The 27,977-nt window shown below is 47.6% G+C and overlaps 2 protein-coding genes across 2 annotated transcripts in view; one reads left to right on the top strand and one right to left on the bottom strand.

Annotated features, from left to right (window-relative positions):
* TTC9 (tetratricopeptide repeat domain 9) overlaps positions 1-27,109 on the top strand; it is a 31,063-nt gene extending 3,954 nt beyond the window's left edge. Inside the window, exons 2-3 of the mRNA XM_062181671.1 lie at positions 20,204-20,386; positions 23,045-27,109. Coding sequence (XP_062037655.1) covers positions 20,204-20,386; positions 23,045-23,124 — 263 coding nt within the window. The 3' untranslated portion in view covers positions 23,125-27,109. The remainder of the gene's footprint in view (positions 1-20,203; positions 20,387-23,044) is intronic.
* On the bottom strand, positions 14,969-20,036 carry LOC133751677 (coiled-coil domain-containing protein 90B, mitochondrial). Its single transcript, XM_062181864.1, has 2 exons — positions 20,023-20,036; positions 14,969-15,844 (listed from the first exon to the last, which is right to left on the bottom strand). The coding sequence occupies exons 1-2, from the start codon at positions 20,034-20,036 to the stop codon at positions 15,172-15,174; spliced, it is 687 nt and encodes a 228-aa protein (XP_062037848.1). The 3' UTR covers positions 14,969-15,171.
* Positions 27,110-27,977: the final 868 nt, after the last annotated feature.

The following is a 27,977-nucleotide window of genomic DNA, read 5'->3' as shown; positions in this document are numbered from 1 at the left end:
GTGACCTTGGATAAGCTCCTACCACTTCACTAGCCTCCATCTTTCTTTTTATTTAGAACTATACTGGGGAGTTTTTGGTTTGTTATGAAAACAAGGTGGGGAGGCAGATGATATCCACTGATCTCAGTTGCCACCCTTGGACAGGGGCATAGGAAGTCACACTGGGAAAAGGCCAGGCACGGGGCCTTCTGAACCCAGCTTTCTCAGTGCCTATGGACATGTTTTAAAACTATGGGGTCAGGGCTGGCTACATAATTTGCAGGTCCGGATACAAAATGAAAGCGAGTTACTCCCTGTTCAAAAATTGGGGAAAAGGTATCATTAAAGGTTCTAGAAGATGAGATTTTTTTTCCTTTCTTTATGATTTTTGTCTCTTGAATTGATATGGTGGTTTTTATTTTATTATTATTATTTGCTGTTTAAAATCAGTACAAGTTGGGGCTGGCGCTGTGGCGCAGTGAGTAAAGCTGCTGCCTGCAGTGCCAGCATCCCATATGGGCACTGGTTCAAGTCCCAGCTGCTCCACTTCCAATCCAGCTCTCTGCTACGGCCTGGGAAAGCAGTGGAAAATGGTGCAAGTCCTTGGGCCCTGCACCCATGTGGGAGACCTGGAAGAAGCTCCTGGCTCCTGGCTTCAAATCAGCCCAGCTCCAGCCATGGTGGCCAACTGGGGAGTGATCCAGCAGATGGAACCTCTCTCTCTTTGTAGCTCTGACTTTCAAGTAAATAAATAAATAATAAATAAATAAAAGCAGTACAAGTAAAGAAAATTAAAATTTTACATTATTGGTATATATTTTATGATTCATCTTTATATCATACAATGTCAGGTTTTTTTTTTTTTAGATTTATTTTATTTATTTGAAAGACAGAGTTACAGAGAGAGCCAGAGAGAGAGAGGTCTTCCATTCTGCAGGTTCATTCCCCAAATGACCACAACGACCAGAGCTGACAGATCCAAAGCAAGGAGCCAGGAGCTTCTTCCGGGTCTCCCACATGGGTGCAGGGCCCAAGGAGTTAGGTCATCTTCCACTGCCTTCCCATGTGCATCAGCAGGGAGCTGGATCAGAAGTGGAATAGCCGGGTCTTGAACCAGTGCCCATATGGGATGCCAGCATTACAGGCAGAGGCTTAAGCTGCTTCTCCACTGCAACAGCCCCTGTGCATGTACTTTTTGATTTTTTAAAAATTTTTTAATTTATATTTTAAGGAATACAAATTTCATAAGTACAACTTTAGGAATATAGTTGTTTTTCCCACCATACCCACCCTCCCACCCACAGTCCCACCCCTCCTCCTCCTCCTCCTCCCTCTCCCCTTGCCAGTCCCATTCTCCATTAAGATTCATTTTCAATTGACTTTATACACAAAAGACCAACTCTATACTAAGTAAAGATTTCAGCAGTTTGCACACACACACACACACACACAAAACTGAGAACTGGTTTTACAGTTAACTCTCAATACAACTCATTGAGGACAGAGGTCCTGCATGGGGAGTGACTCTTGTTGTTGATTTAACAATTAACACTTACGTATGACGTCAGTGATCACCTGAGGCTCCAGACATGAGCTGCCTAGGCTATGGAAGCCTTTTGAGTCCACAAAGTCTGTCAGTATTTGGACAAGGCCATAAGCAAAGTGGAACTTCTCTCCTCCCTTTAGAGAAAAGTACATCCTTTGATGGCTCCTTATTTCCACTGGGGTCTCTCTCACAGAGATCCTTCATGTAGAACATTTTTTTTTTTTGCCACAGTGTCTTGGCTTTTCTTGTGCATGTACTTTTATATGTATACTTTTTACCAGGCTTTCTTATGAACGGGCAGGGGGAAGGAACAATGGGTTATCCTACCCTTGCCTTCTATCATCATTTTTAGCCTAAGTGGTTGGCTAATCCAGCGAACTATATGATAGGGTTCTTTCAGCCATTTGAGTTTCCTAGAATACAACTGCTTTCTATCTTAAGCCTTTTTCTGGTTCAAGTGGAAAACATGACCTCTCTGGACTGCCAGTACGTTTGCTTATTTAGAGACATAATATCCTTACCTGGTACTTGTGTTGAGTCTTGGTCAACTCTCACCTGTTGTGGGTCTACTGGAATTCTGTGCTCACAGGGCATTGTGAATGCCCTATGTGAGTGAGTCTACAAAGAATGGTATTTCACCTTATCTCCCCTGCTTGTGCTCCACTGTCCCATCAGACTTCACTTATAAAATGCAAGTTCAAAGATTAAAGTATTACTAATTTCAAGAAGGCAACAGCAGAGCATTAAGCAAAGTACAAGACCCTTCTGAAGATAGAGTTCTATGCAGCTGCACAAGTGGCCCACCTCACTGACTGGATGCAGCCTCTGAGGTGTGGTCTAGAAACAAATGGTGCTAAACAAAAATTGCTGTGGAACCAGAGATCCAGTGATGAAGATGGATGACCTACAGATGCAGAAGCTTCCATGGTGCGAAGGGCAGGAGCTGGATAGAGACAAGAAGGAGCTAGAAGATGAGTTTCTGGGGGATAAGGTTGGTGGAGGGGGAACACAGTGGGGCCTCATGCTAAGATACTCGGCTAAGATCCTGCCGTCTGCATGGGAGAGCTTGGCCAAGCCACTGTTGGTCTTGGGTAGCACCTGGGCCAGTGAATCTCGAGGACCTTGTCCATGTGACTTCTAAGGCCATCTTCCAAGGAAGGATCTGAGAACTGAAACTTGCAAAATGCTGTCATGGAAGGGGCTGTGGAAAAAATTCTGAATTTAGACCTTGGGCTGTTCCTAGAGTGGATTCCAGAGTTCCTTAGGCCATCTGCAAGGGAAATGATTTTGGTGGATTTTGGCCAAAAACCCTTTTGGACATCTTGAAACCAGAGTTCCTACAACCAAAGAACAGGAGAGTGCCCTGTCCAAGACAAGGAGACTTGACTGCAGTGCAGACAGAAAGGTCACAGGTTGAGTGACCTCCAAAAGGGAAGATTTCCCCTTCCAGCTTTCTCTGTCACCACCAACCTGTGCCTGCTCCAGACAAGTAAGATGGAAGTGGAGTGTTTCAACCAACCAACCAGAGATTTCCTAATTCCCTAAGGAGATGTCCCTGTTAGCATAGTTTTTCATGTTCACCTGGATGACTAGTGTGACCTACTCCTGCCCACAGAGCAGCCACCACAAGCTCTAGCATGAACATGGTACTAGCCAGATAAAGGTCAAAGATAGAAGTTGAAGGGAATGTAGCCTTCCTGGTGTTACTCATATGGCCTTGAAATTATTCGTAAGTAGGTCTCTTGTGTATATATACACAGTTTTGCATCAACCCTGTATGATACTATGTCCAGTAAGATCCCAAACCAACACCTCTCAAGTTTTTCTGAGAAAGGAAGCAGGATTAATATTGCTAAGAAAGGTTGACTTGAGCTAGAAGAATCCCAGGTTGGGTTGGGTCCAGATGGACCCTTCCTCCCCTTCTCTTTTCTGCCAAAAGGACTGAAAAAATAGCACCTAAATGCAATTAGGATTCTCACGGAGGAAGCAGAGGTGTGAAGTGGTGCTAAGTGGTTAGCTCAAGAGTTCTATAAAATCAGAATTACAATTGCAGATTTGCATATGATCGAAAGCCTTACACAGGTACATGAATTTTCTTATCAATATTACCAACTTGTCATCCGGCAAGAACTTGGCATTTCTAGTAACAGAGATACTGACCATCACCTAAATTGAACACCAAACAACAAATCGTAATGGCAAAAAAGCTTCCATGATGAGCTCTGTTCCTGGCACACACCATGGATGTCCCACAGTTGTGTTTGAAGTGAATGAAAATGTTTATCCTGTCATTTGTCTCATGTTAAGTATCCAATAAATTCAGTCATTCTACTAATACTGAGTAACTTGTAAGTGCTAGACCTCAGGCTTAGGCTTCTACCTTCAGTGAATTTAAATATGCGAAGGTACTTTAAAATTTTCCATTTCATGGAAAATGGAATTAAAAGATAAATTTATTTTGGTGCAAAAAGATCTATGAATAGTTTTTTTTTCATAATACACATTGTCCACGAACTTTCTGAAGACCCCCTAGTGTATAATTTCATTTGATATATACAGTTTTATCAAACTTATTCAACCTGGGGTAGGGGGTATGGTGGGCATTTGGTGTAGCAGTTAAGACGTTGCTTGGTATGTCCACCTCCCATATTAGAGTGTCTGGGTTTATGTCCTGGCTCCATTCCCGAAACAAGCTTCCTGCTACTGCACACCCTGGGAGGCAGCGGTTGATGGCTCAACAGCTGAGTCACTGCCATCCACATGGGAGACACAGGTTGAGCTCTTGGGGCCTGGCTTTTAGCCTGGCCCAGCCCCAACTGTTGCAGGCATTTTGGAAGTGAACCAGTGGATAGAAGATGTCTATATATTTATCAATCAGTCTATCTCTGCCTCTCAAATAAATGAAATTAATTATTTAAAATAAACACTAGACCTTGGAATGGTAGAGTCATGCAATTGTCCATACTTGTGTAGTAGGCTTCTTGCCCTCCAGATCTGTCATTTCAAAACCTGCAGTCTTACCCATTCGCCCCACAGCCTCCATCTCTGAGCGTTTCTTCATGAGGTATTAAAATTTGCCTCTCTGAAATTTCTAACCGTCTGTACATATCCTGTCCTTTGAAGCAGCACAGGCTATGTATCATCACTGTAACCAGAATGAGCCTTGACATTTTGAGGGCAACTTCCTCCAGTCATCCCTTCTGGAGTTTCACACCTTTGTACTGTTACGGTGCCTTGTGTGATTAGGATTCCCATCCTGTGGCCATCCGAGGTGGTTAAGGGAAAAATTGTCCTGTGTTCTGTGACCAGGACATAGTTGGCCCTGGGTCCTCCCGTGTCAGTAGGAAGGTAACAAAAGTTTGTGTGGACAGAGAGGAATGAGTCATAATTTCTAATCAATGTAGAGACTACAGAATTCCCTCCCCCCTTCCTTCTTCCTCTTCTCTGCCCTCCCTTGCTCCAGAGTGTGTAAATTGCAGCCACCAGGTCTTGAGAAATCTGAAGTGGAAATGTGAAGTCTGGGAGTTCATTGCCACCGTTAGAGATGACAGCAATGAGCAGAATGCAAGAAGTGACCTCTGAAGGCTAACATTCCCTAACTCTCTGCGGTAGCCCCTTCTCTAAGAACACAGTGGGAGCACAGCTTAGTGCAAAGGGAACTGCACACACGTCCTGTCTGGCTCCCTGAGTGCGTGGGGCCATGGAATTTTGCCTCTTGGTTTGCTGATTCATGAAAGCCAATGGCAGGATTCTGAGATCTCTGAGACACTTTCCAGCTCTTAACGGAAAAATTCTCCACGCGATTCTTTTTGGAATTGTGTGGCATTGCACAGAATGGAGTGGCTCCGAGAGTGCCTGTAGAGACCAGTCTCCACAGGAAAAGCTTTGCAGGGTACAAAAAAGCACTTGGTGCGACTCCCTATTTGGAAGAGTTTGAAAAGAGATAAGCATACATCTTGCTTCAATGTTATCTGAAATCTTACCAGTAACACAGTTAATGGTTACCTTTGCAAGGAAAAAAAAATAGGCTAGGCAAGGAATTGGGGAGAGAAATCCTTCTGCAATGTTTGACTTTCTAACTATAGCATTAGCCTGTGTTTAGAGAAAAAACAATGGCATGGGTTATCTGAATAAGGAAATTATGAGTATATTTTGCTTTTTATTTTCCTGAAGAAAACCCAACTTACTAGTATAAACACAATTTTTAATGTCATTCTGTATATGCCTAGTGCCTTGTCTATTTCTTTTTAAGATTTATTTACTTATTTGAGAGTTACAGGCAGAGAGGGAGGGGGTGGGGGAATTGATCTTCCATCCACTGGTTCACTCCCCAAATGGCTGCAACAGCTGGGGCTGGGCCAAGCTGAAGCCAGAAGCCAGGAGCTTCTTCCAGGTCTCCCATGTGGGTACAAGGGTCTAAGCACTTGGGCCATCTTCCACTGCTTTCCCAGGCACATGAGCAAGGAGCTGCATCAGAAGTGGAGCAGCTGGGACTTGAACCGGAAGCCATATGGGATGAGTGTTGCAGGCAGATGCTTAGCCTACTGCGCCACAGCAGTGGCCCCTTGCTTTGTCTATTTTTGCAAAACAGTGATACCCAAGATGTCAGGCAAAATTACACCAAGCAACACGTTTTCTCTTGGTGTCTCATAAGAGAACCCATCCCCTTTCTTGGCTTTCCCAGGCTTTGACATTTCAGTTCCTTTGAGCAGATTCCAGTATTCCTTAAAGACCGTCAGTGGGAGTCTTCAGCTTTTAGGATTTCAGACTGTGCCACCCACCACAGTGCACATGCAGAGCTAGATCCTGGCAACACGGGGCCCCATTGGGTAGGGACCTGTGGACTGTGCCATGTTAGTGACGGCATGAATCTGTGGTGACCCAGGGAAGAGAGTGGGTCGCAGCTTGTGACAGAAACTGGGCCTGGGCCTCGGTAATGTGTTGCTGGTGTTGAGGAGGGTTGGGCAGTAGAGTGCTCAGTGTCTGAGGTTCTTGTCGGCCTGAGTCTAGGAAATGCTGCCTGGCAGCTGGGGCACCCAGGAGGAAGCTCACTCCTTCATCCAGCTCTCCTGGATGCCTGCCACTGCTCTCCACGGCCCAAGGCTAAAGCCACTCTCTGCTCAGAAAACAGAGTACAGGCCGTGGGGACCAGGGCTTTAGTCCAGGTTCTGTTGCTAAGTTGCTCTGTGACTTTGGGTGAGACGCTAAGCCTCAGTTTCCCCAAATGTAAACACTGGAGGCCATATCAGATGCTCTCCAGCCTCTGTTCAGAGTACTGAGCTCCAGTGGCCAGCACTGTCGCGTAGCGGGCTAAGCCTTCGCCTGCAGCAGCAGCATCGTGTACAGGCGTGGGTTTATATCCCTGCTGCTCCTCTTCTGACCCTCTCTGCTATGGCCTAGGAAAGCAGTGGAAGATGCCCCAAGCCCTTGGGCCCCTGCACCCATATGGGAGACCCGGAAGAAGCTCCTGGCTTCACATCAGCCCAGCCCCTGTCATTGTGGCTGTTTTGGGAGTGAACCAACAGATGGAAGATTCTCTCTCTCCCCCTCTCTCCCTCTCTCCCTCTCTCTCCTTCTCAAATAAATAATAAAAATCTTCAAAAGCAAAAAAAGCATTGAGCTCCAGCCCTACTCTGTGCCTTGGCCTTTCTCTGTAGGAACAGCCAGATTCGAAGAGGGAAACAGGAGATAAGTTGTCTTTTATTCCAGTTCACTAGTGTGAGGGTGCTTCATAAAGTTCATGGAAAATGGAATTAAAAGATGAGTCTACGTTGGTGAAAAACAATTTTAAATCCCTGCATAGTTTTTCTGTAATACACATTTTCCATGACCTTTGTGGAAACCTCTATGCATGGATTTTTTTGCACCAAAATAGATTTATCTTTTATTTCTTTAGAATAATTTTAGCATTGTTTAACATTTTTAGTTCTGTTTCTTATTCCTTTGAAAGAGAGACCAAGATCTGTAGTCCACTTTAGAATTTCATCTGCTAGTTCACTCCCCAGATGCCTGCTACAGCTAGGGTTGGGCCAAGCTGACGCCAGGAGCTGCGAATTCAATCCAGATCTCCCTAGCAAGTGGCAGGGAGCCAGTTATGTGAGCCATCACCTGCTGCCTCTCAGGGTGCGCATTAGCAGGAAGCTGGAGTTGGGACTGGAGCTGGACTCCAACCAAGGTACTCTGGTATGGGATGTGGGCTTCTGGGGCGGCACCTAACTGCTGTGCTAGACACTCTCTCCAAACTTTTGATTCCATTTTGTCACAAACTTTTCATGTACCCTGGAATATGCTGACAAGTGATCATTAAGAGACTTGCAAACGCGAGGGGGACACCAAACCTCAAAGCTTCCTAGGATGCTGGAGCCCAACATCAGTAGGTTTCTGAGAGACACATAGGTAGAGGTTGAAGCCTGTATGGATATCTTATCTGGGCCCTGGCATCTAAACTGATGCTCTCAAATCTTTCCTGTGGTTGCTGTATCTCCCCCCAAAATGTCAAAATCCAGACTCTCGTTCTGGCCAAGCAGCCATTCAGCATCAGAAACCTGGCAATTCTGGCTCCATTAGGCCAAGAAACACTTGTGGCAAGAGGGTAAAATAAAACATCTACCTGCCGGCCAAGTTAGAACATCTCTGAGAGTTGCTACCGTTGAAGACCTAGTGTGGGGCATCTGGGCCAGCCCTGAGTGTCTGGGGATGTGACCCCGGGCCTGTTGCTCACACTGAGTCAGAACTGAACTCGCAAATGGCATGCTCCCCCAACTGGAGGATTACGGGACCCTTTCAGTCACCACCTTGGTAGCTGTGCAGTCACCCCTCAGTATCCATGGGGAATGTTCCAGGACCCCCAAGGTGCCAAAACCCACAGATGCTCTGGTCCCTTATACAAAATGGCAGATTATTTGCATACAACCTACACATATCCCCCCCATATACTTTGAATCATCCCTAGATTACTTACAATACTAATACAACGTAGATTCCATGGGAGTGGTTGTTATACTATACTATTGAATAATAGCTAGAAACAAAGTCTATACACATTCAGCACAGATAATTTTTTTTTAAATGTCCCCCATCTATGGTTGGTGAAATCCAGTGTTATAGAGGGAGGTGAATATAGTTATAAAAGGCAGCAGGAAGGATGCTCATGGTGATGGAACTGCTCTGCAACTTGACTCTGGAGGTGGATACATGCTAATATGATGTGTAAATACGAGTACACACGAGTACAAGTGAAGCTAGGGAAATCTGAATAAGCTTTGTGGATTGTGTAAGTGTCAAGATACCAATCAGTAGGTTGCACTATAATCTTACAAGATAATATTACTGCATGAAGCCAGGTCAAGGGTCCAGGGAATCAGTTTGTATTATTTCTTAAAACTACATGGGAATCTACAGTCATCTCAATAAAAAACTAAAGTACAACTTAATTTGAGAGGTAGTTTTGCAAGAACCAGCTAAAACAGGGCTGTTTCCAGAGAAAACAGGAAATGGTGTCGTATCAGCCCTGTTAGGGTGACAGTAGATTCTCAATGGCGTGGGGAAAGTGGTTGGTTGAAGAACTTAAAAAAAACAATCAGCAGTGGAAACTCTGCACTAGGTTTTGTTTACTTGGTTTTGTTTTTCTCTCTGCAGAGGAGCAAGCTGGACAGAAAGAAGGTTCCGAAGGGTTACATAGGAAGCTTCCAGATGAGAAATATTTACATAGAAAGTGAGCACAGTTTGGTACCATTAGGGTCTCACATGTAAGCCTCACAAGAAATAGAACCTTTACCTCAAATATGTCTAATACGGGAATGGAATTAAAAATCGCTAGAGGCACAGAGCAGGTGTTTGGCCTAGCAGTTAAGTCGCCCGTGTCTCATGTCACAGTGCCTGCGTGCAAGTCCTGGCTCTAGCTCCTGACTCCGGCTTCCTGCTAATGTACACCCTGGAAAGCAGCCTTGATGGCCCAAGTAATTGGGTCTCTACCACCCATGTGGGAGACCTGGATTGAGTTCAAGGCTCTCATCTTCAGCCTGGCCCAGCCCTGGCTGTTACAGGCATTTGGGCAGTGACAGCAGATGACAGCAATTTCTTCTCTCTCCCTCTCCCTCCCTGTCCCTCTCCCCCCTCCCTCTCCCTTCCTGTCCCTCTTGGATCTTGGATGCCCAGTGTGTTTATACACATCCTGGACCATAAAACAGAACTGAGAAATCAAAAGTAGAGCATTGTCAGAATTGGGAATGCCAATGTGTGTGTGTGTGTGTGTGCGCGCAGGGGAAAAAAAATCAGGGGTTTTGTAGAAAGGCGAAATTGGAAATATTCTTGAAAACTTGCTTTGAATCGACCTTTGTACATGTACCACACACGGTGGTACGTGGGACTCAAAAATGGGAGTTCTCTCTGATTCAAGTACACTGTTGGGCAAACCATATTTGATAAGTGGCTTCTTAAAGAACCAGTAATTATGAGAATCAGTTTTTGTCCCTGCACTGTGTGAAGCTTATCACATACATTCATGATCTCATCTGATCATCACAAGTGTTCCCACAAAATACGTATTATTATCTTTATTTAGCTCAGGGAGAACAGGACCCAGGGAGATTAAGTAAGCTGCCCAAGGGCCGGTGCTGGAAAGTGGCAGAGCTCAGGTTCCAGCTCAGGGCTGTGTCACCAGGCTCAGCCTTGCTCTCCAGCCAGGACACTGCTGGGCTGGCACGGGTGTGTTCCCATTTGGTTTGGTTATGATCATCCATACCAGTCAGTGTAACTCTGGCCAACCCCAGGCTCCTTCCACTTTTATGCCATTGCTCCTTGAAATAAACTGGAGAGCAAAGGAAACCATCTGGCAAACTCTGGGGAGGACTTTCCCCAGTCTTGTCATAGCAGCTACTTCCGGGACCACCTTGCAAGAGTGACCAGCAAGGTATATTCATTTCCTAGGGCTTCTGTAACACAGTGCCACAAGCCAGGTGGCTTAAAATGCTAGCAGTGTATTGTCTCACAGTTCTGGAGGCTACAAGTTCAAAATCAAGAGGTCAGCAGAGTTGGCTCCTTCTGGGGGCTATGCAGGAGAATCTGCTCCCAGCTTCTTTCCTCGGCTTGTTGGCGGCCGTCTTCCCTCGTCTCCTCGCGTCGTCTCTCCTCTGTGTGTCTACCTCTTGTCCAGATTCCTCCTTTTTTAAAAAATTGTTTATCTGAGTGGCAGAGAGAGAGACACACAGAGTTGCCATCTGCTGCTTCACTCCTCAAACACATACAACAGCTGGGGCTTGGCCAGCGCTGAAGCTAAGAGCCAGGAACACAATCCAGGTCTCTCACGTGGGTGGCAGGAGCCCAGTAACTGGAGCCATCCTGGCTGCCCCCCAGGGCCTGCATTAGCAGGACGCTGAGGGCAGGGGCTGGCGCCAGGTTCTCCAGTGTGGCACGCAGTGTTTTAACTGGCGACTTAACCGCTAGGCTAAGCACCTGCTCCGGTACCTCCCCTATTTGTAAGAACAGCAGTCCCACTGAATTTGGGCCCATTCTAATGACCTCATGTTAATGTGAGGACCTCTGTTAAGACCCCATCTCCACACAAGGTCACACTCCCAGGTACTGAGGGGACCCAGTCCAACCCAGGAGAGCGAAGCAGCCTTGCCGAGGGGATTCTTTCTCAACCCCAGCCCCAGATGAGTCTTCTCTTGCTTCCCACCCAGCCCCTGCTTCCCTTCTGTTTAGCAGGCAAGGGCAAACTGCAGTGAGTCAGCCACAAGAAGAAGGCCCATGACTACACGAACTTGTTCTTCCTCTCGTCTGGTTTCCCTTCATCTCAAGCCAGTGGGTGGCATTTTGCCCGGGCAGTCACTATGCCCTGCATGCACCAGTAAAAACAAAAATAAAACAGGTGCCAGGGCCGGGAGAGCCTGACAGGCCTTAGCCTGAGGTCTCTGCATGGTTGCTTTGGGAGATACCGTACCTGTGATCTCAGTGTACCCGAGTGTGCAAGGGGCTCTGGAAGTCGCTGATTCTCTGGCTTCTTCTGACCCCTTGGTGGAACTAAGAAAGCCTGGCTGCTCTTTCCAGAAAATCAGAGCCCAGCCACCTGAGGGATCCTGCGATGGAGGAATCCCCACATGCGAGAAGGGCTTGGAGATTGACAGCCCAGTCTTATCCCCGAAGTCTGCCTTTCTCTTGTAAGCTGCACTGGCCACCATGGCCGTTACCGTATACGGCCTAAAGAAGGCTCTCTTCCAGCGCTCTTTCCCATGCATGACAGTTCTGGGCTGCACCATTTATATTCAGGCTTTTCAGAAGCCCCGCATACCAAAAGGTTCGATTGCACCTCTGAATCCAAAAGCCATTGTCTCTCTATATCCCTGGGTCTGGCATCTGTGGATTCAGCCAGCTGTGGGTGGAAAAATTAGGCCTGCGATGGTTGCATCTGTACTGAACAATATTGTTTCAGACATTGTTCCTTGTCATTATTCCCTAAACAATACACTGTCACTACTATTTATATATAGCATTTACATTAGGTATTGTAAATAATCTAGAGATGATTTAAAGCAGGGGTGGGGAACGTCCAGCTCCTGGGACCATATAAAGTCGGTGAAATCATTTTGTCTGATCCTGCCAAGGCAACCAACCAACCACAGGTGGGACTCGAAAGTCAATAAATCTACAGTAGGCTGATTTTTAAGTGGATAGTTTTGTGTGGCCTGCAATCGATGCTATAAGTATCCAAGTGTACCTTGGCAGAAAAAAAGGTTCCCCACTGCTGATTTATTGTCTACAGGAAGATGCGTGCAGGTAATATGCAAATACTATGCCCTGTCATAGGAGGAACTTAGGGATCGGAGATCTTGGCATCCCCTGAGTGGGGCAATCCAGAATTATATAGGCTCAGAGTCCGGGCCACGCTCCTTCTCCAGCCAATCCAGTGCCCGCCTTCCTGATTCCACAGCCTCTGCTGAGCATGACTGATGGGCGGGAAAGCTCACTGCCTTCCGGGAAGGTTCTGCTCCAGAGCCTTGCCTTAGGAATACCACATCCATCCATAATCTAATCTCTACGCCAAAAAAAAAAAAAAAAAGTTCTGATGTCATCCCCAACAGATAAAGAAGAAGAAAGGAATTCCTTTTGAAGAGGAACCAGTGAAACAACTGTGTCATTGTTTTTAGATTGGTCTTTGCATTTTTTAAAATTAATTTTCAATTATTTGTAAGGCAAAGAGAGAGATAGCTAGATAGATCTCCCATATACTGGGTTACTTCCCAGATGCCCTCAGTGGCTGGAACTGGGCCAGGCCAAAGCCCAGAGCTGAGATCTCTATTCTGCTCTCCCAGGCGGGTGGGAGGTACCCAACTACTTGAGTCATCACTGCTGCCTGCCAGGGTACACATGAGCAGGAAGCCAGAACTGAGCTGTGATTCGAACCTAGGAACTCTGATAACAGACTGCAGCCATCCCAAGTGGCATCTGACCACTGCCCCAAATGCTGGCCCTGCCACGTGATCTTCCCGCTAAGCAGCGAGCGGTTGTATTCAGAGCTGTCAGAGCTGAAGTGATGGTGGAGATAATTTAGTGGGGTACAGGCCCCTCTGTTTTGCAGATGGGAGATGGAGACCCAGAAAGTGAACGCAGGTTTTGTAATATTGGCTGGTGACAAAGGTGAGATTAGAGCCCAGTTCTGCTGATTTCCTGCCTGGTACTCTTCAGAATATTGCCGCATACCAAACAGCAGAGCACAGGCACGGGACTGTTGTATGGTAAACCTGAATCCAGGCCGAGTTACAGCAACGTGGAAGACCTCTGGGTCATCGGACAGTTCCAAATGACAGTAAAGAGCTGGATGAAGGGCTCCGACCTCAGGAATGTGCAAAGCATCGGGGAGGCCTTCAGGGTTCTCTAAGCCTGGTCAGTCCGCCTGCTGCATGCCACTTCTATCAGTCCCCCTCTGCTTGTCTGCCTCCACTCTGGGCCACTGCTCATTTCTCCACCCAAGTCCATTCTTGCTCTGAGGTCGCAGATCCTTAACATGAACCAGAAGGGTCTGTGTGTGTTGAATTCCTGTTTTTCCAGCTTTCTCCTTCTCGCCCCCTCCCCTCCCCTCTGGTTCCCTCTGCTCCAGCCTGGCAGGGCTTCTCAGAGTTCATCAAATAAACCCACGCCTCCCTCTGTCTTTCTCTGGGATCTGCCTAGAAACGTTTTCTCTAATTCCCTAGACCAGGGGCGCTAAGACAGGGCTGATCTTACTGCCTCCCCCAGGGGACACTTGGCAATGGCCACAGACATTTTTTGGTTGCTGGCACTGGCGTCTAGAGCGGAGAGGCCAAGGATGCTGCAAGACATCCTGCATTTCGCAGGACAGCTTCCTGTAACAAAACCCGTCCATCCCAGAGTGTGGGTGCTGAGGCCAAGAAACATTCGGTCTTCAGATCTCGGCTTAACAGCTTCCTCCAGGAAGGCCTCCCAAAATACTCTGGATAAGATCTGAGGGCTCCTCCTGCCTCCATTTGCTTCCTCCCTGCCCTCTCCTTCCCAGCACTGGGCGCACATGGGAATACCATGTGACACTATGACATCTGCCTCCCACACCAGTGTGTCAGCCCCAGGAAGAGGGGTGGAATGTAGACTCGTCATCTGATCCAACTGCCCTGGACAGCACCTGGCACAGTTGGACATCACTTTTTGCCTTGTTAGCCCTGGAACACATAGGAAAGAAAGTTCCCCAAGTGACCTGCCTTTCTCCCCCAGGGTTTTGTGGGTTTCCAAGGGCTTTAAGAGCAGGCTCACAGATGCCCCAGTGGACAAGTGTGCAGTCTTGGGAGCCTAGAGAAGTGATGGGGCAGGTGTTTGGCCTAGCAGTTAAGACATCATCCCTCATCTCCTATGGATGTGCCTGGGTTCACAGCCTGGCTCTGTTTCCTATTCCACCTTCCTGTTAATGCACACCCTGGGAGGCAGCAATGATGACTCAAGTACTTGGGTTCCTGCCACTCACATGGGGGACCTGGATTGAGTTCCAGGCTACTGGCTTCAGCCTGGCCCAGCCCTGACTATGGCAGGTACTTGGAAAGTGAACCAGCAGCTGGGAGATCTCTTTCTCTCTGTCTCTGTCCTGCTGCCTTTCCAATAAATAAATACATATTAAAGAAGTGGACCAATACCCTAATTCCACCACCTTCCACCACCTTCTACTTAAGTGACCTTCAGCAAGTTGCTTAGTTTCTTTTCTTTTTTTTACTTTCCAAACAACTGTTTAATAATATTTTATAGTCTATAAAAATATAATTGCAGAAGTTATCAGGAAAGTTAAATCCAATAAGGGTGGGGAATAAGGGAAGGTCAGGTAGTAGTTTTCCAACAATGAAATCTTACATGATTTACAACAGTTCAAACATAAGAAAATTGGTCTAGTTCCTATGAACTATTAAAATAATAAGGACAAAATGCCCTTCTATTTCAAATAAATCAGGTGGGAATGACAGCTTTTCAACGTAATAAAATACACACATGAAATACCAACAAAATACCTCTTCCCATTCTAAAATATTTCTCTTTAGTCAACATACACTTTGAATAATCTTGTGGTAAGTTTCTGGTACAAGTGATAATGTTCAAAGAAAATCTGTTCTGGCTTAGTGTTCAAAGAAGTCGATGGCAGCAGCAGAGGAGCGTTAGTAGTACTTCCTGATTCTATAAAATCCCAATGATATTGCCAGGCAAGTAAACACTGATGCTGCAAGGTAACGGATTGTCTCAAGTTTGTTAGATTCCATCAGTGTTTTTAAGGAAGCAATTTCAGTGTCAATTTTATTGCTGATCTCCGAAATAACACTTTTGGTTTGAGTATCCTTTCTGGTAAATTCTGTGGTTGCTTCCGTAAGTTGCTTTTCTTGATCTGTAAACATCTCTGTTACTCTGCTCCTTTCAAGGTTGATGTCCAATTTATTATCTGCTCTGATTTGACTAGTTTCATGCATTAGTTGTTGCTTAACCTCGTCCAATTCAATTTGCATTTTCTCATTCTCTGCTCTTAGATTTGCAAATTCACTTTTTTCTAGGATGACCATATCTTTCCTGATAGAATCCAAATGAGCCATTAACTGTTGTACTGTTATTTCCTGTTGAGCTTGAGTGACCATCTCCTTATATATAGTATCCAGGCTGACATTTGATAACGTGGTTAATGCTGATACAATTGTTTCTGCTTGTGCTTTGTCAAATCCATTAGTTTCCAAGTCCTGAACCAATGCATGAGTATCAAAAGTTAACTTCCTTTGTTCTAAAGGAGTTGTGTCCACTGGCCGCCTGTCGTAGCCTTCCTTGTTTGTGGTGGTCAAGAAACCTCTCCGGGCCGGCGCCGCGGCTCACTAGGCTAATCCTCCGCCTTGCAGCGCCGGCACACCGGGTTCTAGTCCCGGTTGGGGCGCCGGTTCTGTCCCGGCTGCCCCTCTTCCAGGCCAGCTCTCTGCTCTGGCCAGGGAGTGCAGTGGAGGATGGCCCAAGTCCTTGGGCCCTGCACCCCATGGGAGACCAGGATAGGCACCTGGCTCCTGCCATCGGATCAGCGTGGTGCGCCGGCCGCAGCACGCCAACCGCGGCGGCCATTGGAGGGTGAACCAACGGCAAAGGAAGACCTTTCTCTCTGTCTCTCTCTCTCACTGTCCACTCTGCCTGTCAAAAAATAAAAAAAATTTAAAAAAAAGAAAAGAAACCTCTCCGGAAGAGCAGTGAGAAACGGCTGTGGGGGGCTGACAACCAATCGCCCGCGCTGCTTTTCCAGCGCAGAAGTCACCAAACCCAGGCACTCCCAAGTTGCTTAGTTTCTTTGAAACTCAGTTTCATGTTGTTTCTTAGCCTTGTTGTGAAGAAGAAAAGACAGAGTATGTGAAGTACTTAGCACCAGCTCTGTCTCTGGGTAAGGGATCAGTAACTGCAAGAAGGGTGCACTACGGAGCAAGACACGTGTTCCAAGCGTCCAGGCAACCCCAGGCCCTGCTGAATGGCCACAGGGACTGGAAGGCAACCATCAGGAGGCAGCCAGTCAACCCCTTTTTTAAAAAAATATTCATTCATTATTACTTTATTTTGACAGAGAGAAAGATAGCACTCTTATCTACTGGTTCCCTCCCTAAATGCCTGCAACAGCTGTGGCTGAACCAAGCCAAAGCCAAGACCTGGGAGCCCAATCCAGGTCTCCCACATGGGTGGCAGGGACCCAACCACTGGAGCCACCATTGCTGCCATCCATGGTGTGGCAGGAAGCTGGAACTGGGGGCAGATCTGGGACTTGAACTCAGGCACCCCGATATGGGATATGGGCATCTTAATAGCTAAGCCAGATGCTTGCCCCTCACCCTCTTCATAACTTCTTCAACTCTGGAATGCACCTGAAAACCTCCCCTAGGCTCACTGTACATCCCCAACAGCTCCCCATCCAAAGCAGACCGGTGCCTGAAATGTACCTGCAGGTGAGTCAAGGGCAGCCTCCACACTCTCACTCCGCCACTCCCGGAGCCCTGGCACCCGACTTCTTATCTGGATTCCATCTCTGGAGCCAGTCTTCCTCTGGATGGAAACCCATTTCTCAACCTCTCTGGGCCCTTTCTGTGGTGTCAGCAGGGGCTCCACACCCCATAAGCAGCCTGGCCCCCCACTTCCTACCAGGTAGGATCCCTGGTTCCCTGAGATCTGCAGGGGAATTAGCAGTTGATTAATTCTAGAGCTCCTACCCTTCAGGGAACATGGAGGGATGGGGAGCAAGGCTTTCCCATCTCCAGGCCTCGTGGTTTCCTTTCCCCCTAATTTTAGGCATTCAAAACCTGCTTTGGAAAGAGACAAAGGTCCATTTCCTGGCCTGCCCTGGTCAGCCAGCAGAAATGTCTGCTGGGAGTTGGAGGGCAGGATGGGAAGAGAGGCTACCCGGGCCTGGAATGGGAGGATGTCATCTGGGTATGCACAGGCCACAGACAGGAAATCCTTTCACTCTGGGAGCAGATGTCAGAGCCAAGTCCCACACAGGTAGCAGCCAGAGAGGTCCACGCCCAGCAGCTCTGTCCACAGATCTGCACAAGCACCAGCTCACAGCACCGGGGTGGGTGGGAGAGGGACCTGAGACTCCAGAGCTGCGGGAGAAGAGGGGAGGGGGGTTGGGGGCATCGGCTCATGGGGAAAGACCCCCAGTGCACCATCCGGCTGTGGTCCTGGGTGAACAGCGTCTGCTGGAGTTCACAGCCCATGGCTTCTGTTGACCGGTGTAGCTTTCTGCTCTATAGCTGGTGAAACCTGACAGGTCGGTTTCCAGATCTGGGCTGATTCCCTTTCACTTCCTGGTTCTCATACCTGCAAACTTGAGCATCTATGTGTTCACCTCCTCGCCCATTGTCCCACATGCCCAAAGAAAGGCCTGGTCTCTTAAGAAGCAGTTCAGTGGGTCTGATACCAGGGGAGTTATTGAAGGGTCATGAGAACAACTGAAGTTAGACCCCTGAAGATGAAAATCAGTGACTGGGGGCAGGTGTTCGGGCTAGTGGTCAAGACGCCCACATACAAGGGGCTAAGTTTGATTCCTGGCGCCAGCTTTCTGCTAATACAGACCCTGGGAAGCAGCAGCAATGGTTCGAGTGGTCAGGTTCCTGCTGCCCACATGGGAGGCCTGACTTGAGTTCCCAGCTCCCGGCATCAGTCTGGCCCAACCTGGGCCATAGCAGGCATTTGGAGGGTGAATGCACACATATTTCTCTGTCTGTCCATCTCTCTCTCTCTTTCTCTCTCTCTCTCATATTAAAATAATAGTGACATGTCTCTATCCCAAGGGCACTTCTTCCATGGTAGGAAAAATCTGAGCAAGCTTTCTCCCCCACCCCACTCAGCCAGGTCTTGGTGGGAAGCAACCAAGTTTTGCCTAAGCCTCTATTTTGATCCACTTTGAAAAAGTAGCAAGGTACCTTTTTTAAAAAAAGAATAATCCCTCCAAAGGATATTACATCCTCACTGCCCTCTGTCAATACCAACTAAACATGTTAGTGATTGGATCATGTGTTTGGCGCAGGGGTGAAGGTGCTGCTTGGGTACCCACCTCCCATATCAGAGTGCCTGGGTTCCAGTCCCAGCTCTGCACCTGATTCCGGCTTCCTGCTAATGCAAGCACTGGGAATCTGCAGGTGATAGCTCAAATGATTAGTTTCCTACCACCCACATAGGAGACCCAAATGGAGTTCCTGGCTCCTGGCTTTCGCCTGGCACAGCCCCAGATGCTGTGAGCATTTGAGGAATGAACCAGCAGATGAGTGATGTCTCTTCTCTTTCCCTATCCAATAAATAAAAGTAAATAATTTTTAAACCAAGTATTTGAGTGAATGAATGGAGGCAGAGGTGGTTCAATAGGGCTGGGATAATGTGAGGGGCCATGGTACACAACTCCACTTTCCAGTGGTTCAACCACCCTCCAGGAACATCCTCAACCTGGCCATGCCCCATGGCTCAGAGCTGGTGAGAGGAAGCTTCCGAGAGAGAGAGAGAGATGGCTTACTCGAAGATGGGTGTTTATGGACTGGGAGCGTCCACACCATGGGCACCGGCAGCCTCCACTTCCTCTTGCCCTGGATGCCAGCTCTCTCCTGTGCAGAAGCGTGCCCTGTGTGAGCTGCTCACTAGCCCATCAGAAGGCTCCTGCCCAGGAGCTGCACAAACAGACTGGTAGGAAAAGGAACCTGTGGGAAGCCCAAGGCAGATATCCCTGGGACAAGAATGTGAACTAACATTGTTCAAGTGCTCACTGTGTGCCAAGCTCTGTGTTACATCCTTAATGGCCACGATTTTATAGAATTCCCCTAACAACTTGGTGAGGATGAACTTGGGCTTGGAGCTTGACGACTTCAGTTTCAGTCTCATCCTTTTTTTTGTGTTGTATGAACATGAGAAATTCTGAAAACTCTCCGAGTCTCAGCTCCCTCACCTGCGAGCTAGGAATAATAATAGTACCTCCATCAGAGTATTCTAGGAGATCCTTCAGGTAATACACAAGATAAGCACTGGAAGAAGGCAAACACTCAATAAATATCAAGGTGACTATTATTACCATGGCCTTGAGTAGCAGCCCAGGGCTGCTTTAACAAAGACCCACAAGCTGGGTTGGCTTAAAAGAAAAGTATTGTCTCTCTCGGTTCTGGAGGCTGTGAGTGCAAGATTAAGGTGCTGGTGGATGTTGAGGGCTCTCAGCGAGAGTCTAGTCCACGCCTCTGTCCTGGCTTCCGGCAGCCTCAGACACACCTTGCCTTGCCAATGGCCGTCTTCTTCCCCTGTGTCCCCATATCCTCTTTCCTCTGCGTGCATCTGTCTGTGTGTCCATATTTACCCTCTTTCTAAGGGCACCGGTCACATTGGATGGGGCCCATTCAAATGACCTCATTTGAGCCTGATTACCCCTAGAGAGACCCTTTCTCCAAGTTTAAGTTCACATTCTCAGGTCCTGGGGTCTTAGACTTCAGCATAATAATTCAACGCATAGCACAAGGCTAAGTTACCTGCTCAAGGTCATGGCAGTTGTTAGTGAAGAAACTGGTCCTGGAGCCTAGGATTGCTGGATGCAAACCCCATGGCATACACGGCAGTGGGAAGGCTAAGATCGCTAGCCCTTCTCTGGGGAGAAGGAACTAACAGGAGACGTTCAGGGCCTGCCACTTCTCTTTTTCCCTTCTTCCGTAGCCTGCCTGCTCCAGGCTGAGCTGGTGAACTATGAGCGAGTCAAGGAGTACTGCCTCAAGGTCCTGAAGAAGGAAGGGGAGAACTTCAAGGCCCTGTACCGGTCTGGCGTGGCGTTCTACCACCTCGGGGACTACGACAAAGCACTCTACTACCTGAAAGAGGCGAGGACCCGGCAGCCAACAGGTAAGGCGGCAATGGCTCTTTTCTTCCGGTCACCTCCTCCCTCTGGCAGCTTCTGGGGCCCCTCAGCACAGTGGACAATTTTCATGGCTGGCAGAGCTGGGTGGAGACAAATAGGAGGTCAGATTAGGGTGTGTGCCAGGACCTAAAACGAGGAGAGCACACAGTCCTTGTATTCACCTGGGGTCTGGGCTCCAGAGAGCTTAGGCAGCTGTCCTCTTTAGAGAGGGGACAGATTCTTTGTCTTTCCAACACAGTTTCCAGCTGTCTTCACTCATAATAAATGCATGTTGACTTTATGCTGTTTGTCAAGGTCAGTATGGGACACCAGGGATGTCGATGAGAAGACAGGGCCTCTACCTGAGAGAACTCACATCTGGTTGGTGAGACAGAATGCACAAATGTCTGCCTGTCTATCTGTCTGTCTATCTTTTTTTAATTTGAAAAATGAGAGTGAGAAGCTCCCATCTGCAGGTGCAATCCCCAAGTGCCCACAATGGCCAGGACCGGGCCAGCCTTCCTCCAGTCCTAAGCTAGGAGCCAGGAACTCAATCTGGGTCTCCCTTGTGAGTGGCAGGAACTCAACTTCTTGAACCATCACTGCTGCCTCCCAGTGATGAGTCGACATAACAGGAAACTGGAATCAGGAGCCACGGCCAGGAATCGAACCCAACTGCTCTGATAAGGGATGCCTGCCTGTTAACTGGCTTCTTAGCCACTCTGCTAAATTCCTACCCCCAAAAAGACAATTGAATGCTAAGCCAAGCATTTGTCAGGAAGCCTGCTCTGACTGCTCCAGCCAGATCCCATTCCTTAGCATGTGTCATCTGTACCATTCACTTAGGTCACAGCCGGAGCTCGCCCAGTCATTCATTCCACACATATTTATTGAGGGAGTGCAATAGATTTGGAACTATTCTAGATAATGAGTACATAGCAGTAAATAAAAAGGAAGTTGCCACCTTCAAGGAGTTTTTGTTATAATGGAGGAAAATGGACAGCAAGCAAATGGACAAGTAGATAATGGAACACGTAGGAGTGCTGTAAAGAAATCAAGCCGAGTGAAGAGACCGAGAGCAAGGGGAGGATGCTCTCTTAGATCACGTGATCAGAAAGGCCTCCCTGAGGAGGTAACAGTAAAGCCATGACTTGTGACTTGTCATTGTTGTTCACATGGCTGATTTTGTTTAAATGCGGTTCCTCTTCCAAGAAGCCTGCAAGGGCATTGTTGGTCCAGAGATGAAGACGCCGCTTGGGACACCCACACGCCATACCAGAGTGCCTGGCTTCGGATTCTGGCTCCGCTCTGATTCCAGCTTCCTGCTGACACAAGCCCTGGGAGGCAGTGGTGGTGGCTCCAGCGGTTGGGTCCCTGCCACCCACATGGGATACCCAGATTGAGTTCCAGGCTCCGGGCTTCATCCTGGCCCAGCCCTGGCTGTTGCGGGCACTGGGGGAGAAAGACCTCTCCATCTATCTCTGTCTGTGTCTTTTTTTCTCTCTTTGTCTTTCTGCCTTTCAAATTAATTAATTGTTTTTAAAAAGAAGTCTTTAAGAATTTTAGGATCAATTCGCAAATGCCTAAATCAATTTGCAAAAGCCAACACAGAGACCATGAATTTGTACAGTGGAGTTCTTTTCTAAAAACACTCAAGTATGTATTGTTGTTTTCCATATGTAAATCGTGTCCCACCAACTATATACGATAAGTAGCGTGAAGCCTAAGAACTGGACTCATTCTACAGGATTTTCTTAAGCACCTACTATAGGCCGGCATTGTTCTGGACGTCATGCCTGGCAATGATGCAGTATTCATGTCTACTTCTGAAAGTCCCGATCCCAGGCACCCCTCTAACTCTGTGTTTTAGTGTGCGCAGAGCTAAGCAGCCTTTCCAGGCCTTGCCCTGCTCACTAATTTAGGGATTGGAATTGGCTTTCTTTATGGAGACGTGATTTTCTGACCCTGCTTATATGGACAGAAGTAAGCAAAGTCATTTTCAAATCTTAAAGTTAAAAACACTACATCCGACTAATATTTATTAATCACTGTGTTAAGCACTTTCAGACCACCTGGTTTGGTCCTCATAGCAATTGTATGAGGAGGGCATTATGGTCCCCAGGAGAGGCAGGCTTTTGGGCCAGACACACTGTTGACTGTGTGACTCCTTGGGCATCTGATTTAGTCTCTCCAAAGCCCAGTCTTCCCTTTTTCTTAGCAAGGGTGATGCCACGTACCCTGCAGGATTGTAGTAGTGGTAAATGTGATAATGAAGGTTCAAAACCTGGTTCTGAGTAGGCATTCAAAAACAGACGATGCTTCTTGCAGGTGAGAGAGTAAGGTAGGAGAAGGGGGTAACTTGCCTGAGGTTCAGCTCTAAGGGGGGCTCTCAAACTACTGACTCGGAGATCACTGAGCTTCCTGCTGTATGGACAAAAGGGGAGAAATTCTCTTCTCCCCTCCGTCTCGTCTGTCTCCTGGGTCACAGTGACCCTTCCCCTTGGCAAAGGGTGGGTGGGAAGGAGAAGGCCAGCACTGGCAGAAGGACCCTGGGCCGAGTGAGTCTGGCCTGCTCGTGGCTTGCAACCCAGCTCGTGTCATTCTCGGCAGACACGGTGGTTGTCCTGCCAGGTGTTTCCCAAGGTGTGTCTCTCTCCTCACAGACACCAATGTGATTCGGTATATCCAGCTGACAGAGATGAAGCTCAGCAGGTGCTCCCAGAGAGAGAAAGAAGCCATGTAACCAGGAGGCCTCTCCAGAGCCATGCCCTCGCCGGACCGGGGACATCCAGGCACCTCCTGTGGAGAGCCCTCCCCAGGTCCCGCCCCTCCTCACTTCTCCCGTCTCCCCTTATTCCTCCTGTTGTCCCCCAACTCTTCATCTGCATCCAGTGTGAAAAGAAGGAGAGAAGCACATTTGGAATCTGGTGGGGTACCCGGGCGATGGAGACACCCTCTTCTTTAGAAGGTCAGCCAGTGACCGAGAGGGGCCTAACTTCTGCCTGGAAATGCCATCGCAGCTTTGACCTTGGCCAGCGCTTCTGACAGAGGCGGAGCCTGGCCGGTGCACCATCTCAAAGGCAGCAGGCATGGAGCCCGTGGCCTGGACCCTTCTACAGCTTTCTGACACACCAGAGCATCTCAAGGCATCTGAGACAATCAGGCATGGGACAGACACCGGAAGCATTGGCTACGCCAACACAGAGACCATGAACTGGTACCCTGGAGTTCCCCCCACCCCCCCAGTCACTTCAAGCCCTGCTGCCCCTCCCCCCATTTGTCTTGGCTTGTGTGTTCTTCCCCCCACCTTGGGGATCCGAGACTGCCAGGATTCACATGCCACCAAGCCCACTCTCAGTGCCCTCTGGTGACCACACATACCATTCCCGTGGCTCCCAGCCAGCAGGCAGCTGACTACAGCAGGGCAGGGTGGAGTGGGCTGCGAGCTGGGGCGGAGGATCCACATAGATGAAGGGAGGGAGGTGTGGCTGGGGAAAGAGCATAGCATCGTACAGGCTGGAGGATTTGACTGTGGACTCATTAGGTGTAAATAGAAATAAATTCGCAGACGCATCCCTGTTGTGTCTGTTGGAAGCAGCCTTCTCCCTCTCTTTTACTCCCTCCCTCAACTCCCTCAATCAGAGCTACTTAGAGCCAGGCAGGATGGGGCCTCCCCCAAAGCAACTGGCCATTTGTCCAGAGTTGACTGCAGCCTTTGTGCTTTTGAGAGTAGGCTGGGATTGTGGAGACCGCCCAGAGGCTTGGTTTTGTGGGAACGTGTACAGCCTCTTGTTGATGAAGTTATCTGGACTGACTCTCTCGCATGCAGAACGAGTTCAACAAATATTTGTTGAATAAATCGTGACTGCAGACTGGCTCTCCTGCCTTAAACTAATCTTATCCCAGTCGAGTCTCCTGAAATCTATGCTCTTTATGCTATGCCGTGTTGCTTCAGTTAAACAAGAAACATTTACTGAGGGCTTTTTGTTTGCCCGTGGTTGTGCAATTCGCTGTGGGACGTAGGATGTAGTCCCAGTCTTCAAGGAGATGGAAGAGTTGAGAAGTGATTATTACCAATGACACCTTTGATTTATATGATGCTTAAAAATTTTCAAAGCACTTTCCTGTATTTTTCGTGTGAGTAGTGAAAAAGACAATATTGTACAAAACTAAACTATATACAGATGCAATAATGTTCATAGTTAGGATTTATTAAATGCACTACCTTCAGATCTTCACATGGACAATCTCATTTCTTTCACGCAGTTGCTCTGTGGATACGATTCCCATTTGATGGACAAGAAAACGAAAATGAACTACCCAGAGGGTGTATGCCCTTGAAGTGGTGTCACTGGGATTTGAATCAGGGCTCCTTGACCCCAGATCCCTCGCTGGCACCTTCTTCATGCGTATTATGTGGGGCAGTTACAACTGCTGGAGAGCAGGACCATGTGGATGAGGTTGAAACGTGTTTTCCATATCAATAGTAGCACCTGGGCCTCCTCAGTATTTACCTACCCAAGGCAGGAAAAAAAAAAAAAACTAGAGACTTAGAATCTCTAGTGTTCTCAGCAGACAGGCCAGGAAAAGACCGCGGAGACCCGGAAGAGATTGCTGGGCATTGTTCATTGTCCGGACTGAGGGGCCAGGGCACATTCTAACAGCCCGCCTAGCATTCCTCGTCCCCAGCATTGGGGAAGGATCACAGTTAGAGGTAGAACCCAAAAGGAAACAGCCCCAGGTGGAAGTTAGTGACAGGTTATTTGTTTCAACGGAGCTCCACCACTGCAGGACGCAGTTACTGCTGAGGGGCCCAGAAGCCAGCAGTGCAGGTTATGTTTTGCACAACTCCCCAAGACTTCCAACAGGGCTGGCAGGAAGGGGCCAGAACCACGCAGGGATCCGCAGTTGCTCACCTCTAGCTCACCCTCTGGAGAAGAGGAAAGGTGAAAAGCTCTTTCATGGGTCACACTCTCCCCTGACTACCATATCACGCTCTCTGCCCTCTTCCTCCAGACGGCTTCACGTGGTCCCAATGCAGAACTACCCTGAGGCCTAGCATAGTCAAACGTGCAGAACTCCCGCATCCCCAGGCCTCCTGCCCAGAAAGGCTGTTGGGGTTTGAAGGATGGAGATGAGGTCAGGGTGGCGACAGCACCCATTCAGATGCGCAGGTTCTTCCTTTGTCCTCCAGGCCTCAGCCAGGACTTGGGCTAACTTCCCACTGGGCGGCAGGAGAGGGGTCTTGCTCAAGTGAGTGTGCTAGGGCAGGGCTGGGCGGATGGAGATGAGATTGTTGCCATCCCAAGGAGGAAGCCTAAAGATTGCAAGTATGTGAGGACAACCTCCCAGAACCTCAGAGCACAGCACAGGCCGTCTGCTTGTCTGGGGACTTAGAGACACGAGCCTTTTGGGATTCTATTCACTGTGACCTGAACTTAAAGAATCCCAAAAAAAAACGAGCTGCTTGGGGTACTGGCTGGTGTTGGGGTGACAGGGCTGAATTCCCCGTGCATTTGTCCAGCAGACCCTTCCGAGAGCTGCTAAGCAAAACCAAGTCCACTCACCTCCCCAGACCTTGCACTTGCTTCTCCACCCCTCCCAAACACTGGGCCTGTGGTTTAATTACACGCTTTGCTTGCAGATGGCACTGCTGAACTGTACAGACAGAGCACTAATCATGGACCTGACCTGCACTGTCACCTTCAGCCTGGACTTTTGTGATAAACTGTTTGGGGGGAAAATTATACTTTTTGTTTAATTATCATGTAACCTTCACGTGTGTGTTATAGAACTTCTAGGGGAAAAAATAAGAAAAAAGTCCAAAATTCCATCCATAATCCTGCCACCCAAGACAAATATTTTTAACCTTTCAGATACATCTTTTAGTTCTTTTTGATATAAACATACACATGCACATGTGTTGTTATTTTAAAAATAAACTCGGTCATAATTACATGTGCTCTTGAATAACTTACAAAAAGGTGTATTTGAGAATATATTATACATGCAGAGATTCAAAATTCAAAACATACAAAAAGCTCTAATATCAGGAAGAAATCACCTCCCTGCCCTTTCTGCCAGGACCCAGTTTCACTCATTTCTTGTAAGTCCTCCTGGAGCTGCTGAGACATTTTTCAAATACACATATTATGTGTGTATAGCTATCCTTTTAATGGTAGCGCACTGAGCACATTTTTTGCTTCTGTTCCTTGGCTTAATCGATCGTGAATACTTTCTGCGTGTCTCTCGGACTATTCCAGAGGCACCTCCACTCTGAATGGACCCTGGTCCCTTTGTAATCATTTCTCAGATAGCAATTATTTCACTTAATCCCAGTGTTGACAACACATAATATTGTAACAGACATTCTTGTAACTAAACTTTGCATACATTCCCATTTCCTTAGGATAAACTCCAAGAAGGAATTTGCTAGACTATGTTTAAAAATTTTTATATGTGTTGCCATCTGCCCTCTAGAAAGTTTGTACCCTAACACTGTCCTTGTAGGCCTGGGACTTGCCCTCTGTCCTAACCCTGGGTATTGTCACCTAGCAAACTCTAACAATTTCACAGCAAAAATAATAGTATGTCAATGATATTTCAGGTTGTTATTTTAACTTTCGTTGACTACTAGTGAATGACACTTTCATATGCTTGTTGACCATTTGTATTCTTTCTTTGTGAATTTTCTATTTCTTTGATATTGGTATGTTTATTATCAATTTGTAATTTTATGAAGAATATTATTTTTGTCAAGAAATGCTGCAAATATGCTTTTCAAGTGCTTTGCTTTCATATTTTGTTTATGGTGCTTTTCGACATACATAAATTCTTAATTCTGAAATTAATTTGTTCCTCTTTTGCCAGCTTCATGCTCTCATTTCTATCAGGGTAACAGTTCTAAAACATACTCTGATCATGTCACTTCACAGCTTAACAACCGTTCGTGGCACTTCGAACCCTTAGGGACAAAGGACCAAGTCCCCGTCAACACAGTACACAAGTCTTCCATGGAGTTTCTCCCACTGACTTTCCCAGGCTCCCCCTGACCCACTGCCACACAACTCCTGGTGCTTCCCTGAGCCATCTGGACCTTTCCAGCTCTTCCCTCTGTCTTGTAGCCACTCCTCATCTTCCACCCTCTCTCTGCCTTGCTAGCTCCCTTAGATCTTGACCTGGAGTCGATGACTAGAAGGCCTTCCTGGACCCCTTAGTCTGCACACCTAAAGCGGCACAAGCCCACCCCTGCTAGCGTTTGCTTCAGTGAGTTGGGACTTGGTATTTGCATTCGTCTCTCTCACCACCCAGATGTTTCTCGAGGCAGGCGCTGTGGCTCCTCCATCTTTGCAGCCAGAATGTGCAGCACAATTTAACAAAGGATTCAGTGGCAAATGTCACTAGAGGTAAGTACAGAGCTGAACTAGATCCGTACCTGGCAAATGAAGTCCTAGGCGACCCAAGTCAGAAGGGAAGTCACACGCTCCAGCATTGTGTGTTCCAATGTCAGAATCACTTGCAATCGGCTTTTAAAAGTACAATTCTCAGGCTCTGCCTTAGGCTCACGGAATCAGACTCACAAGGATAAAGCTCAAG

The sequence above is a fragment of the Lepus europaeus genome, chromosome 22 (assembly GCF_033115175.1).
Source record: "Lepus europaeus isolate LE1 chromosome 22, mLepTim1.pri, whole genome shotgun sequence".
Taxonomy (NCBI): Eukaryota; Metazoa; Chordata; class Mammalia; order Lagomorpha; family Leporidae; genus Lepus; species Lepus europaeus.
Note: the sequence above shows the minus strand (reverse complement) of the source record. Positions and strands in the feature narration are given on the sequence as shown.